The 14,544-nt window shown below is 50.2% G+C and overlaps 1 protein-coding gene across 1 annotated transcript in view; it reads right to left on the reverse strand.

The window, feature by feature from the left end:
- Nucleotides 1-7,658, reverse strand: part of ZBTB10 (zinc finger and BTB domain containing 10) — a 33,423-nt gene extending 25,765 nt beyond the window's left edge. Inside the window, exon 1 of the mRNA XM_066578614.1 lies at nucleotides 6,728-7,658. Coding sequence (XP_066434711.1) covers nucleotides 6,728-7,405 — 678 coding nt within the window. The 5' untranslated portion in view covers nucleotides 7,406-7,658. The remainder of the gene's footprint in view (nucleotides 1-6,727) is intronic.
- Nucleotides 7,659-14,544: the final 6,886 nt, after the last annotated feature.

Raw genomic sequence — 14,544 nt, forward strand, 5'->3', positions numbered from 1 at the left:
GAGGAGCCGGGGAGCTGCGGGATTTATCTCTTTTTATACGCACCCGCTCCCTGTTTCCTGCACCGTCACCCACTGACGACTCTGTGCTGCACGGCAATGTGATTCTTCTCAAATTGCAGTCCTTTGAGAGCAAAGGACTTGTATGGGAGAGCGCAAACAAGGCAATCTGAGAAGAGCCACATTGTTGTGCGTTGCACGGTCACCCGCCGAAGATCGTGCTGAAACCAGGGAGCAGAAGAGTATTGAAAAACAAAAAACCATCCCCGCTCCCTCTCACGCCCCTAGCAGCACCATAACTTACTTTATCGTGCTGTAGGGAGGTGACGGGTTCCCTTTAAAGGGGTTTCCGGTAAATACATTTGTTTTTTTAGGTTGCTCAGATTTGAAATGTTCTGATATATTTCTATTTCAGTTGCTAAAACGAAAATGAAATAAAAAAATGAAATAAAATAAAAATAAAATAACGGTCAGAATTCAGGCAACGGTCGCAGGACCCCGATGTGACTTTTTTCCTACGCAGAAACACCTAAAACGGCTTCTACCACAGTTGCAAGTCATCTCCTATCCACAGAATGGGGATAATATGCTGATCGGTGTGGGTCGCATTCCCAAGACTCCCGATGGTCTCCAGAAAAGGACTCAAGTGTCCTGAGCTGCCTGTCACTGCTGGGGGCGCTCCTCCACCCCGCAGTGGTGTCACTGTGAATGAAGCACTGATAGAGCATGCGCGGTCAGTGCTCCTTTATTTTCAATGGAGTCAACAGAAATATGTGAGCAAGTGCTGCTCAAGTATCTCGGCAGACCATTGAAGAGTAATGGAACGGTAAGGCGACCAGCACTCCAGTCTCCTCATGGAAGAGGGTGCACGAACCCTAGATTGGCGATAGGCAACCTCCATTTTCAAGATTGATGGGGGTCGCACCACCAATCAGCAAGGTATCCCCTGGCCTGTGATAAGGGATAACTTGCAATTATAGTACAACCCCTTTAGGTCGCAGAAATGCTGCAAGTTTACTGCAAGTTGTGTGCAACCAAATGTGCCTGTGTTGCCCTGGGCTAAGGCCAGGAGTGCAGTCAAGGGTCCATTAAGACCTAATTTTTTGTTTGAATTAGTGTTTATACAGGCAGATACGTCGTTGGCTCATTCAGATCATTCAGCTGCTGCAAAAGCTGATAAAGTCTTGGGGTGCATTAAAAGAGGTATAGTTCTCGTCCCTCGCCCCATTATCCTCCCACTATATAAGGCACTTGTCAGGCCTCACATGGAATACTGCGTACAGTTCTGGTCACCGGTGCTCAGGAAAGATGTTACAGTGCTGGAGGGGGTTCAAAGAAAGGCAACTAAACGAATACATGGGATGAAGGGACTGGAATACCCAGAGAGGCTATGAACAATAAGTGAACAAGCCAACGTTGACTTTAAAGGCCCATTTAGACAACGATTATCACTCAAAAGCCATCTTTTGAGCAATAAACATTGTATCTAAACACACAGCTAAAAATCAGCGATGAGCCTCATCAGTGCCACGCGCCGAGTTCTCAGCGGGATACCGCTCATAGTATTGTTTCAGCTGGTATTCCGCCCCAAGAACACAGCAGAAGTATGCAGAAGACAGTGCTTCAGCGGTCTCCTGCATACCCCGCTCGGAGCGCTCAGCTGGATACCCGAGAACACAGCAGCTGTATACAGAAGACAGCGCTTCCTCTGTCTTCTGCATACAGCGGGAGCCTTCATTTACACACTAATAAGCTCTTAAGTAGCTAATTCGCTATTTAAGAGCTTATGCAAAGTGATCGCTCAAAACTGTCCCTCAAACTGCCGTTTCAGCAAATTTTGAGCGATCATCGTTGTGTCTAACTTGGCCTTTAGTCCTGCATAAAATGAACGAAAAGCACACAATTTATCGTTCGATCGCTGGCTGCGTTTACACCGAGCGATTGGCTTTCATTTTTGCTTGCTTAAACGATAATTGTTCCATGTTAAAAGGGCCTTAAGGGGTTTTCCCGTCTGATGAAGCGATACAATATTGCTCGAGTGTCCGCACTTTATGATCTGTGGTGGTACAACCTCTGGGACCCACACTGATCCTGAGAATGAAGGGGGCCACAACATTAAATTAGTACTGCCCCCCTTTCTGAGGCCTTGTTCACAAAATGGACCGCTTGTGCCGTTTCTGAATGGAAATCTGCCTTTTTTTCCGCATCTCACAGTTTTCAACTGGAAGTCAATGCCGTAGTTCATGCAGAGCGGAACCGACATGTCTATTCTTGCAGCAGAAACTACTGATCATGGCCGTACGCAGATTTACCCCATTGAATGGAGGTGAAACCTGCTTACAAATCCAAGTCATTTCAAGGTTGTAAAGCCACATAAGTCCAAGGGTTAACCTCAGATGTCTGCCGCAGATTTTTCTGCTGCATTAACACGCCCGGAGGCCAATTTCACACGGGTGAGCGCGATGCTTTTGTTGGCCCCATTGAAAACACCCAGAGATAGGACATGATGCGATTTTTTCCGGCACCACGATGCGGGGGTGAAACAACCAAATCGCTCATGTGTATGACCCTATTCAAAAGGATGGGGTTCATATTCATGCGTCCCACAATGTCCCAAATATCATGCAACTTTCTCAGACACGTGAAAGCGACCTTAAAAGGGGTTTTCCAGGCAGCTCCCGTGTCGGTGCCAAAATGCAACAGGGTCACAGAGGAAGCCGCACTGAAATCAATGGGATCTACACCTGCAATTACAAGCACCAGCCACTATGAAGAGGTCGGAGCAGTGACTTCCACTCTGACCCCGACGTGTTTTAGTATTGACAGAGGATTCTGCCTGGGAAAGCCCTTTAATTTTCCGTACACAGTTGTGCTCCTGGGCCACTTGGCTGTACAAGGCACTGCAGCTGGCTCCATTAACCTGAAAGGTGGTGCATTACAGTGTGGAGTCCCCTTTATTCTCAGGCTCAGTGGGGATGGCCCAGAGATCAGATCCCCACCAATTATTCTCAGAAGTCTCGTATACACAATGCAGAAAAATCCACAATGAAAAGTACCCGGCAGATTGTAAATTTGCAGCATGTCAGTTAAGGGCGCGTTCACACACAGCGGAAACTTGGCTGCAGAATGTGAGCCGACACTCTACAGCAATGTACAGACAAGGTGAGTGAAAGGGGTTTCAGCAAATCCACAGCTTCCTTTATTGTCAGGGTGCAGGCACACTGCGGGTTTTTGCTGCGGAATCCGTAGCAGACGTCCGCCTCCGGGTTTCGCAGCAAATATCCTCCATAGCATGCTGTGGAAAAGGGACTTGTCATGCACAGGAGAGGAAACCAATTGCGGGTTTCCACTCGCGGAGGAAAAAAACGCAGCATACTCCATTTTCCGACGGCGAGCCGTGCGGACAATCCGCAGTACAGACGAGACAAAACGAAAGCAGCTACACACAGACGCCGCTGCTACCAGGCACGGATTCCGCTGTGAGATTCCACATGCAGAATCGGACCCGTCCGTGCGCATGCAGCCGGACAGAAAAACCCAGGAATCTCCACAGCGCAATTCATTCATTGCAGTGAGCGAATTCCGCCATGACAATGAGCACACGGACTTTAGTATGGATTTACTCTGCAATGCGTGATCACACCCGTATGTATAATGCAGCGGTTTACTGCACCAAAAATCCGCAGTAAGCATGCACCCTAACAAAAAGAGGATGCGGCGGATTTGGAAACTTTACACTGTGGATTTGCTAAAACTCCTTTCACTCACATTATCTGTACTTTGCTGATTTTTCACCGCAGTCTGACATTTTTTTTTCTATTTCCCGCTCTAAGGCTGGGTTCTCACAGGGCGGATTCTCGGTGGAAATCGTGCGGTTTGGCCGCAGCGAAATACTGCGAGATTTCCGTCGGGAGAACCGTGGCTGCAAAACCCGCGGCGGCTTTGAAGCACCCCGGCCACTCGCTCTTCCGCTGCGGCCGGCGCTCCCATAGAGAAGAGTGCGGCCGCAGCAGAAAAAAAAAAAAAAAAAAAAAAGAACATGCTGCAGCCGGCAAATCCGCGCCGCGGCAGCAGCTTCTGCCGGCTTAGCCGCAGCGGATTTGCTGTCCCGTGTGAACGAGATTTCTGGGAAATCTCGTCCCTATGGCTGGCTAATCCTGGGATTAGCGGCCGCATGCAGATTTGTCGCTGCGAAATTCCGCACAGAATTTCCGCGGCAAATCCACCCCGTGTGAACCCAGCCTATCACTTAACAACGTTGCATATAAATGCCACATGTACGCAATGTAATTACGTATGTACATCGTTTATTAAGCGTCCATAGAGAATAGGGCTCTATCGCATGCCATACACGGTAAAAAAAAAAAAGAGAACGTGCTTTCTTTTTTACTTACGTACTATATGCGATATATATACCCAATAGTGAACGGATCAATGAAAATCAGTCTACTGTCACTGACTCCATTCACTGCGTAATATGCTATTAGATCACACTCGTGTGCGCCTGTGCCAACGCTGTCGATTTTGAGCACGTTTCACGAAGGGGTGTAATCTGCGTGCGGATTCTGATGTGGTTCCACATCAATAGCCACAGTATTATTTTGCCGTGAGAAATTCCCTACATGTGAACGCAGCCTTAAAGGGGTTTTCCGGACAAAAACTATTGATGACCTAGGCCATGAGTAGTTAATGACCGAGGACCCACCGTGGCTCATGATCCCCAGTCGGATGTGTGTCACACGGGGGATGACAGCTGAAGTCACCCCCACTGAAATCAATGGTCGCTAATGACTAACACTTCTGCCTCGGACACTGGGATTTCACTGTGGATGAAGCCAGCGTGGGCACTTCCACTGTCGTCCCCTATGACAGACAGCAGGCCAGGCGATCGGCTAATCACCACATCCCGTGCGGCGGGTCCCGGTAATTAACTATGGATGACCTACCCCGAGGAAAGGTCATCAGTGCGTTTTGTACTGAAAACCCCTTAATGCTCCATGACGTACAGCTACATCATGGAAGTTCAGGATTTGTACGGAGCGGGATCGGGGGCCCGACTACTATGCAGCTGCCAGCTTTCTTCCACAGCCAATACCTGCCTGCAATAGCCACGATCAGCGCTTACGCCGAGCGCGGCTGTTAACCCTTTAAATGTCACCATTTCTGACAGCAGCAATGAAATGCCCATATAGGAGTTCGGGGTCCCAAATGTCTCCTCTGTTGAGATTGCAGGGTGCCATTCGGTTGCCATGGCAGCTGGGGGCCTTCTAAAGGCCCCCATTGCCTCTCTGATTGTGGTATAATATAATGTGATTGCAAGTTCAAGTCCCCTATGGGGGCTAAGAAGACTATTTTTTCATTCATTCACTTTTTTAATGATTATTAAAAAAAGTAAAACGGAAATTAAAAAGGTTTAAACCCTCCGCTTCCCATTTTTATAGTAATAAAAAAAAAAAAAAAAAACAATTTGGCATCGCTGCGTCCATAAAAATCTAATCAAAGTACAAATTATTTATCCTGCATGAAGGTCATCAGAAAATGTACATGTTAGAATTGCTCTCTTTTCTTGGGGGGGGGGGGGGGGTTATCCCATCTCCAACAATACAATTTAATAAAAATCTATTTAAAAAAGTAGTTTTTACTCTAAAACGGCACCAATAGAAGCCAGAGCCCTCACATCAATAGGTTGGTGGGAAAATAAAAAAAGTTTTGTCTATCAGAGGATGGCGGCGGAAAATAAAGTCTCTTTGCAAAAATATTAAAATTTTTACAAGTAGTACAGCAAAAAAAATACCAAAAACTCACTATATTAATTTTTGTATCGTTGCAATCGTACGTTATGTGATTTTTGCTGCAGCGTCTCCACCCCAGAAACCCCCCAACTACCAAAGAGGCCGGAAGTGCATTTTTAAAGCGTTTTTCAGTACATTATACGGGACATTAAGTAGTAGTATTAAAAAATACACCTCGGCCCGCAAAAAACAACCCTCATACAGCGGCGAAGTAGGATTTTTTTTTTTTTTTTTTTTAAAGTCCGCATCCTAAGGGGGTTGAAGGGCGCGTTCACAGCAGCGTGGAGGATATTCTAAACCTCATCCACAGTAAACGGGCCTGCGCATCTGAAGCAGGTCGAATAGCGGAGATGAGAAGGGTGAAATCCGCACCAAGCGGTTCGCGCAGGTTGTCAGCCGCACATTTCCCCATTTGCAGGAAATGCGCTGTGTGTGAACAGGAGCATCGGGGCTCTTGTACGGTATCTGTGGACCACCAGCCTCACATCTGCGCTGGAACCGTACAGTCAATGGGGTCCATCCGGCAGAGCGGAGCAAGAAAACGGAGCCCCAGCGCAGTTGTGAAGCCCGACTAGAAAAAAAAAAGTGCTTTCCCTATATAGAAAACAAAAAAAGTTCTTGTGATTGTACAGATCTGCAGTAACCCAGTTACTCCTCCTCGCCCGACCGACTACAATCTGCCGACAGGTGATCGCCCTGCAGGCCGGGGACTCCCAGCCACGTCGCCGCAGCCGGGACAGTCCGAGGAGGGGAGCCCGGGGGGCGGGGAGCAGACTTCCGGCCCCCTGCTGGAGAATGTAGGTCACCCCCTCCTCCTGTAATCAGCTTACCCCCAGGGTGGGGAGCAGAGCTCCAAGGACACACGTGACCGCAATGTTTAGGAAGGAGCCGCCATTAATGAGGACTACAAGTCCCAGCGTGACAATGGGCGCACTGACCTGAGCTGCGGGGTCGTTGAGGCGGTGCTCCGCGGCCTGGCAGTGCCGCACCAGCAGGGCCCTCTTGTAGCTGCGGGTGCCCTTGGCCAGCTCGTCGTGGCCGCCCGCCTCCTTGTGGCACCAGGCGCAGGACATGAGGCCGGTCTCCTGGCAGAAGCGCAGCCATGGGAACTCCTGCAGCCACGAGCCCTGGAAGGAGCAGTGCAGGCTGGGCAGCAGGGACTGGCTGCGGGCGGCGGGGAGGAGGCCGAAGCGGCGGGGGCTGCAGTCCTCGTCCGCCGCCACCGCCGCCGCAGGCTGCCCCCGCCCGGCCGCCGCCGCCTCCTCGTCCTCCTCCTCTTCGTCGTCCTCTTCCTCGTCGTCGTCCTCGCTGCTCTCCCCGCTCACGGACGCCGCGGCCGCCCCGGCCACGTTCTGCCGGCCGCCCCCCAGCACCTCTGCCGGGTAGTCGTCGTTCTCCTCCTCGTCGTCTTCCAGCAGGCCTTCGGGCTCCAGTTCCACCTCCACCTCCTCGTTCCCTCCTCCTCCGCCGCCGCCGTTGAGCTGTCGGTTCATCGACCAGGCCGAGGCGGCCTCCTCCAGCAGCCCCGAGCTGACGCCATTGTTGTTATTGTTCACGGGGGCCCCCGACAGGCCGCCTCCCCGGAAGGCCAAGGTCCTGCGGTTCATCTCCGCCATGTCCGCGCCTCACACACACCGGGAGCTCCCGTCGGGGGGGACCCGGTACTAGACGTGACGTGCCCGCTGTGTGGAGGAGCCGCCGCGGGGGATTCTGGGTACTACAGCCGCCGCCGCGCTCTAACTGCTCCCTCGTCGTGTCCGCCGGCTCCGGGGACAGATGGCACCCACAAAACGCGGCGTCTCCCTCCGCACGGCCGACGAGGTCGAATGGCAAATGAACAACGGACTGCGCCCACAATGCACCGGGGCGCTGTCCGGAGAGGGGGAGTCAGGGGGGCGGGTGAGGTGGGGGTGGGGGAGCAGCTGAGGGAGGGGAGGCCTCCAATACACAGCGCGGCCTCAGCCCGCACCCCCTGTCACTGCCTGTCACCTCCATTACCTGCAGCAGGTGCTGCCCACTGTCACCTCAGTGGCTGATAACAGCGAGCAATACAGTGCACAGTAAAGCCCACACACGTCAATAAATATATACACCGGCTTTCTCCTGTCACCATGGACGACTACAGGCTGGGCAACCGCTTATGGAGGCCGTCTGACAGGAACTCTGCCCTTGTTGCCCCTAGCAACCAATCACAGCGCAGCTTTCATGCCTTCCATTGCTGAGGTAAAATGAAAGCTGCGGTGTGATTGGTTGCTAGGGGCAACAAAGACATTTTCTTCCAGAGAGCTTTCATGGGGGCTCATTCACACGGACGTATGCGTAGTTCAGTACGCAGCATAGTTACACGTATTCCCTTCATATCGCTTGTTTTGGCGCACGTAAAAAAATAAATAAAACACAAGGATGCCGCCATTGATGTCAACGGACGATGGATTTTATGATGGGCTATTTTGGTGCATAATAAGCAGCAAAATCAGAAATCAGGCGGTCTATCGCTACCTAACCTGCTGAATAAGGACGCCCGTTTAGCCCAAATTCCATCAATTTATGCAGGAGAAAACGCCCCCTTATGCGTCTCTATAGAAACCACGCAATTAAGCCGCCATAACTGCCCGTCCGTAACTGGCGCAGGACCAGCTTCACCCTGCCAACTAGTCTCCAAAATTCAACCCCACTCTCATTATTTACCACTTTGTTATGGCGTCAGGCCTGATTCAAGATGACCCCGCTCCTGTCCAACCCAGCGTCCCCCCTCAGGACCGGACGCCCCAAGCTTTACCTGGTGGCAGATTTAGGCCGCCTGTCCACGGGCGGGATGGAGCCCGCAGCGGAGTTCTTCTCTGTCAGTACAGAAGACCCTGCGCCGTCACTATGGCGAAGATGTGGCTCCCACGGCCATTCTGTAATGATGATTGAAGATTGTCGGTGGGACGGACGGCTTCCATTGACTTCAATGGAAGCTGGCTACACATAGCCTGCACAAAATCGCAGCATGCTGCGATGTCTTCTCCACGATCGATTTCCGCTCGTGGGCAGGAAATCGTGTGTTTACATTGCATGCCATGGGCTGCCGGAGGCGAAATCCCGCTCCGCAATGCAAATCCGTCTTTGTACAGGAGCCCTAATAAAATAGCGACCCTGCATGGTGGGCGCACCTCGCTATCCTCCCTCAGAAACCATTTCCAACCTCCCCCACCAGAGTGGTGGAGAATAAGGCCTCTTGCATATGGGCGACATGAGAAAATCGCTGCGATATTGCTGTGTTCTGTCGCGGCGATACTGCAATTTTGTGGCGCTACAAAGTCGCGTGGCTTTGTAGCACCATATGGGAGGATTTTCGGGGGAGAGTCTTGGAATATAAGCCCTAGCCTGAAAGACCCCTCTCCCCCCCTTCCCAAAGAAAAAAATACATCCCCTGGAAGCGCTGTCCGCCTCTGCTGCATCTTCTTTCCGTGCCTGAGACGAAAGGCGGGGAGCAGGGAGAAGACGCGACGGAGCAGACAGCGCGTCTTAGGTGATGTATGTGTGTTTTCCTGCAGCTAGGGCTTATTTTAGGGCTTTTACAGTAGGATTTTCTACTGTAAAAGTTGCATTGCACTGCACAAAAAAAACGCGTTTTCGTGCGATGCAACAGAGGGGAAGGCTCCATAGGGAAACATGGGCTACAAAACCTCACGAGTCGCGGGCATATCGCCGGACCTGTGAGGTTTTTGTCTCTCAATGTCGCAGGCTACAAAACATCGCTAATGTGAGGGAACCCATAGGAAAGCATGGGCTTCACATACATGTGATTTGTCGCAACGTGAGAAAATCGCACTACTTTGTCGCCCGTGTGAAGGAGGCCTTGGGCCTTATGTCCACGGGGAAAATCAGGCCCGCCGCGGATTCTCCATGCAGAATCCCGCAGCGGGTTCCTCCTTCCCCGAAGACATGAGGCTGAAAATAAGATTAAACTCACCTGTCCGAAAGCTGCGGATCTTCCCTCCGTCACGGCCGGATCTTCTTTCTTCGGCCCGTCGGATGCACTCGGCACGTCGGCAGCGTCGCGCACACATGCATCGGGCACTCCATTTTTTTTTTAACTCCTGTTCTCCCACGCTACCGCACCGGAGAGCAGAAATTCAAGTATGGGTGTTCCGCGGATCCGGATGGCTTCCATAGGCTGCAATAGAAGCCTGCAGGAGCCGTCTCCGCGGGAGACCCGCACTAAAATGAAGCATGCCGCTGTTTTTTTCCCGCAGACGCAATCCCCGCCTGAAGGGAAAAGTGACATCCGCAGGTATTTAACTACCTGTGGGTGTCCAATGCATCCCTATGGGGCGCGGATCACGCTGCGGGAAAAACGCTGCGGATTTTAAATCTTATTTTAGCCGTGGTCATGGGGCCTTAGGCTTCCTGCACATGGGTGGAAATTCCACGACAGGATTTCCCGCAGAACTTCCGACTGTGCCCGCTGCCACAGGATTGCATTACAAAATACAATCAGATACACACAGCCACGATTTGTCTGTGTGAAAACGCGTGAAAAACAAATTGCGGCATGTTCTATTTCTGCGTGGGTCTCGCAGAGGCCCGCACAGAAACGTCACTAGAGACCAGCCGGCTCCGCTCTGCGCATGCACCGGCTGGGTGGCAGCTGGCGCATAGCAGAGCTACCGAGACGCGGAAGCAGGTGAGCCGCGCTGGTCACTGCAGGGGCGCGGGTCAGATTCCGCTGCGTGAATTCTCGCAGTGGGATCCGACCAGGCCCTCTGCAGGTGGCCTAATTCAGGTGTTTCACTTCTGGACCTCCTTTGTATCCCCAGAGTCTAAAGTGCAGCTGATCCTACTGGAGGCGCTATGCCAATACTGTCCAGCTTACCCAGCCCCGTTGTTGCATCTCTACAACACACTAAATAACAAAGAACACGCTAAACTACCGTATATGACCCAACGGGAATCAGACGTAAACCCCTCCTAAGCTACAGAAAGATGGCAGCACTGTAGTGAGAGCTTAAAGCAAGTTGGCCTTACGGGGACTTCCTTAAAGGCACTACGTGGAGTCTATTCAGTGCCATCCCGCATACATGCCATCTGTCCCGAGATCTGCAATCTAGGTTTTAGGGGATGTGATAACGCTAGATCTCATTTCCACTTCCTGCCCCTTGGAGAAGGGTTCCCCATCTTACTTCCACTGTCATGGGATCTTTCCTTGGATTGGATCTGTGCGCACTGCTATTAGGCAACAAACCCAAAAACATACATAACGCTCCCTTTAAACTTATACAATTTATCCCTATGGCAGCTCATACCTACATTGCTCAAAAATGGCGGAAACCGCAACTACCTCTCAATCCCCTCATTGCCAGAATTAACAGGACACTTCTAAATGAGAAATTGACCGCCATACGCCAAGACAAGATAGCCCAATTTGAGTCAGTTTGGGGACCATGGATCAACCTTTGTCAATATCCTCAATCCATGGCCCCATCTCCAACCACTGCACTGGCCACTTGCATCTAAAGCCTGGCATCAAAGGGAGAAATTAATGAGCAAGTAAATCAAAGACAAAATGACCCTTCCCCCGCTGCGCCCCAACAAAGTGCTTATAATCTATTGTTGACCCCCCCCCCCCCCCCCCCGTACAATGTTGGTTTATATTTGGACATGTTTATAATTGTTTTTCAGAGTTAATCGATACTTTTGATGTCAAAGATTCCTGTTTTACATTAAATCTCTCCCCCCCCCCCCCTTCCCCCGCGGGGTCTGTGCCGCAGGAATGTTGCCAAAGTTTAACATGTCTTTCAATAAATATTTTTTGAAACATAACAAGTAGCAAAATAGGTCACGTTGCGTTTTTTTTACACTGTGTAAATACACACATAGTAATCAATGGGTTCTATTCACTGCGTATTACATAGCGTATTTACGCCTATATGACTGAGCATTAGGGTGTGGTGTCGGGCTACTTTTCCATGGCCCACCCTGTATTTATGTAGCACAGAAATCCACAGCATCGCTGTTCACATCTGCGGTTTTTATTTCCATTCTGCTGTCTAACAAAAGTCCCAGAGGTGCAGAAGCCGACGCATCATAAGCACGACTGGCGCCCAGTGGGTCCCATCAACTATAATGGGGTTCTTTGGATATCCATCATGCCACCCGGCATTGTACTAGACAGCATGCTGCGCTATTTTTTATTGGACCTGCAATGATGGCTTGGGATGAAATGTTCAATGCTGATTTGTACATAGCCTTAAAGAAAGTAATCACAAAAGCTAAAGCTATCTCATAGACACAGGACAGGGGATAACTTTATGATGAGTGGGGGTCTTACTGCAGAGACCCCCATCCATACTTAGAACATGAGTCCCATATCCTCCTCACTGCAGGACCACTGCACCCCCCACAGTGAACGGCGTAGTGGTTGCACACGTGTGGTGCTGCTCCATTCCCTTCAGTGGGACTGCTGGAGAGTGCAAGTGCTTGGCTATTCCTATCAGCCCCATTGAAAGTGAATGGAGCAGCAGTCAGGTGTGCTTGGCCACTCCATTCGTGTAGTAACCCTGCAGTGACAGGAAGAGGAGGACCCCATACTCAGGAACAGTGAGGGTCACAGAGGTGAAAAGCCCACCAATCATAAAGTTATCCCCTGTCCTGTGGATAAGAGATAGCTTTAGATTTTGTGCGAACTCCTTTAAGGCTATGTTCAAATCTGCATAAGACGTTTCATTTAAAGCCACCATCACTGATCTGGTACAAAATAGCGCAGCATGCTGCATGATTTTGTCTAGTACGATGCCAGGTAGGACTGCTGTCTGGGATGTTGGAAATCACCAATACAGAGGACAAGTCCTTTTAAATTTGTGTGTGATGTAACCACTTACGTATAGAGGAATCCTTGCAAGAACCTCAAGAAATTTGTACCCTGTCTTCGCTGTGCCTCATCTTGGAATAAATGCTGTTTTCTTAAAGGGAACCTGTCACCCCCCTACAGAACTATAAACTAAGTTATGGTGTTCTTCGGGAAGGTGACAGGGAGCCGGGGGATTTATTTTTTAGATTCACCCACTCCCTGGTTCCAACGTGATCACCCGCTGAAGATTGCGTGCCGCACGGAAATCTCCCTTCAGACTGACATGCGTGCGCCTTCCAATTCAAGTCTATAAGAAAGCACACACAGCAAATTAAGAAGAGTCAAATTTCTTTGCGGTGCATGATATTCATAGATGAACGACTGCCAGTCAAGACAGTCAGCACCCATACTGCTCGGGAACCCGTACCAGGCTCTCACGCAGGAGAACAACGAAGAAGTACATCAAGAAATAACTTTGCCCACAAAGAACAGTCTAGTAAGTACTCAGAATCCTCTTGGATGGAGAAAAAGAAGTGTTGTGAAGAAGAAAAGGAGAGTGGTGGTTGTGGGGGATTCCCTATTGAGAGGAATAGAGGACGCTGCCTGCAGACCTGACAGCTCACGAGAGGTGAGCCATCTCCCAGGTGCACAAATCAAAGATATGTCTGATAGGCTGTCAAGATTCTTCAGTTCTATTACTACTGGGGCTACTGTGGGGTTATTATTATTACTGGGGCTACTGTGGGGTTAATATTATTACTGGGGCTACTGTGGGGTTAATATTACTACCAAGGCCACGTGGTGCTCATTATTACTACTGAGGCCACTATGGGGAGTCACTATTACTACTGGGGCCACTGTGGGGGTCACTATTACTACTGAGACTACGGGTGTGGGTGGGGGGTGTCACTATTACTACAGAGGCCACTGTGGGTGTCACTGCTACTAGTGAGGTCATTGTGGGGGTCTCTATTGCTACTGAGGCCACTGTGGGGGTCACTATTACTACTGAGGCCACTGTGGGGGTCTCTACTACTACTGAGGCCACTGCGGGGAACACTGTTAGTACTGAGTCCACTGGGGTGTTCACTAATACTACTGTGCTGATATAGGGGATATTATTACAACTGAGGCCACTGTGGGGGTCACTGTTACTATTGGAGACAATGTAGGGGTCACTATTACTACTGGGGCGACTCTGCACGTGGCAGCATACCTCAAGTTGACTTAGGTTATGTTTACACCTGGCGAAAATACTGTGGAATGTTTGCAGCAGAAATTTCCGTGGAAAATTCCACAGCCTTTCCGCATAAAAAAAACAGTCAAAATTGGCACCATTGGTTCGGATTTTGACTAGAAATCAACTGCGTATCTGCAGCTGAGTTCATTCTATGCAGTGTTCCCTCTCACCTCCTCCGATGGCTTCCCTCAGTTAGCGCTGCCTGGTTTCCGGTCCTAGTGGCTAGTCATGTATGGCGGCACTGGTCCGATGATGTTGGTCAGGTGAGTAACTACATGGCGCCAAGAATCAGAAGCCGAGGTGCGCTGACAGCGGGATGTCTACAGAGGAGGTGAGGGGGAGCACCTCATAGTATGAAATCAGCTGCGGATCCGCAGCTGATTGCCAATCAAACTCCGCACCACTGGTACTCCAGTACTCCTCCTAGGAAAAAAAGACAGTGTTTCTCTCTGTCTATTTTGAAGCGGCCCTGTCCTTTTTATAATGACAGAGGTAAAATCATACGTCATGATAAACCCCGCCCCCTGATGTGTAGGCACTTTGCTATTAATAAGTGGGTTTTGGGTTGCAGATTTGGCACTCGGTCTATGAAAGGTTCACCATCACTGCTGTAGGATGTTTACGATATGAAAAATGGTGAACTGGTTGAAAAAGATGATGTTGAGAAAGTTGAACTTTTA

The sequence above is a fragment of the Eleutherodactylus coqui genome, chromosome 9, assembly GCF_035609145.1.
Source record: "Eleutherodactylus coqui strain aEleCoq1 chromosome 9, aEleCoq1.hap1, whole genome shotgun sequence".
Lineage (NCBI taxonomy): Eukaryota > Metazoa > Chordata > Amphibia > Anura > Eleutherodactylidae > Eleutherodactylus > Eleutherodactylus coqui.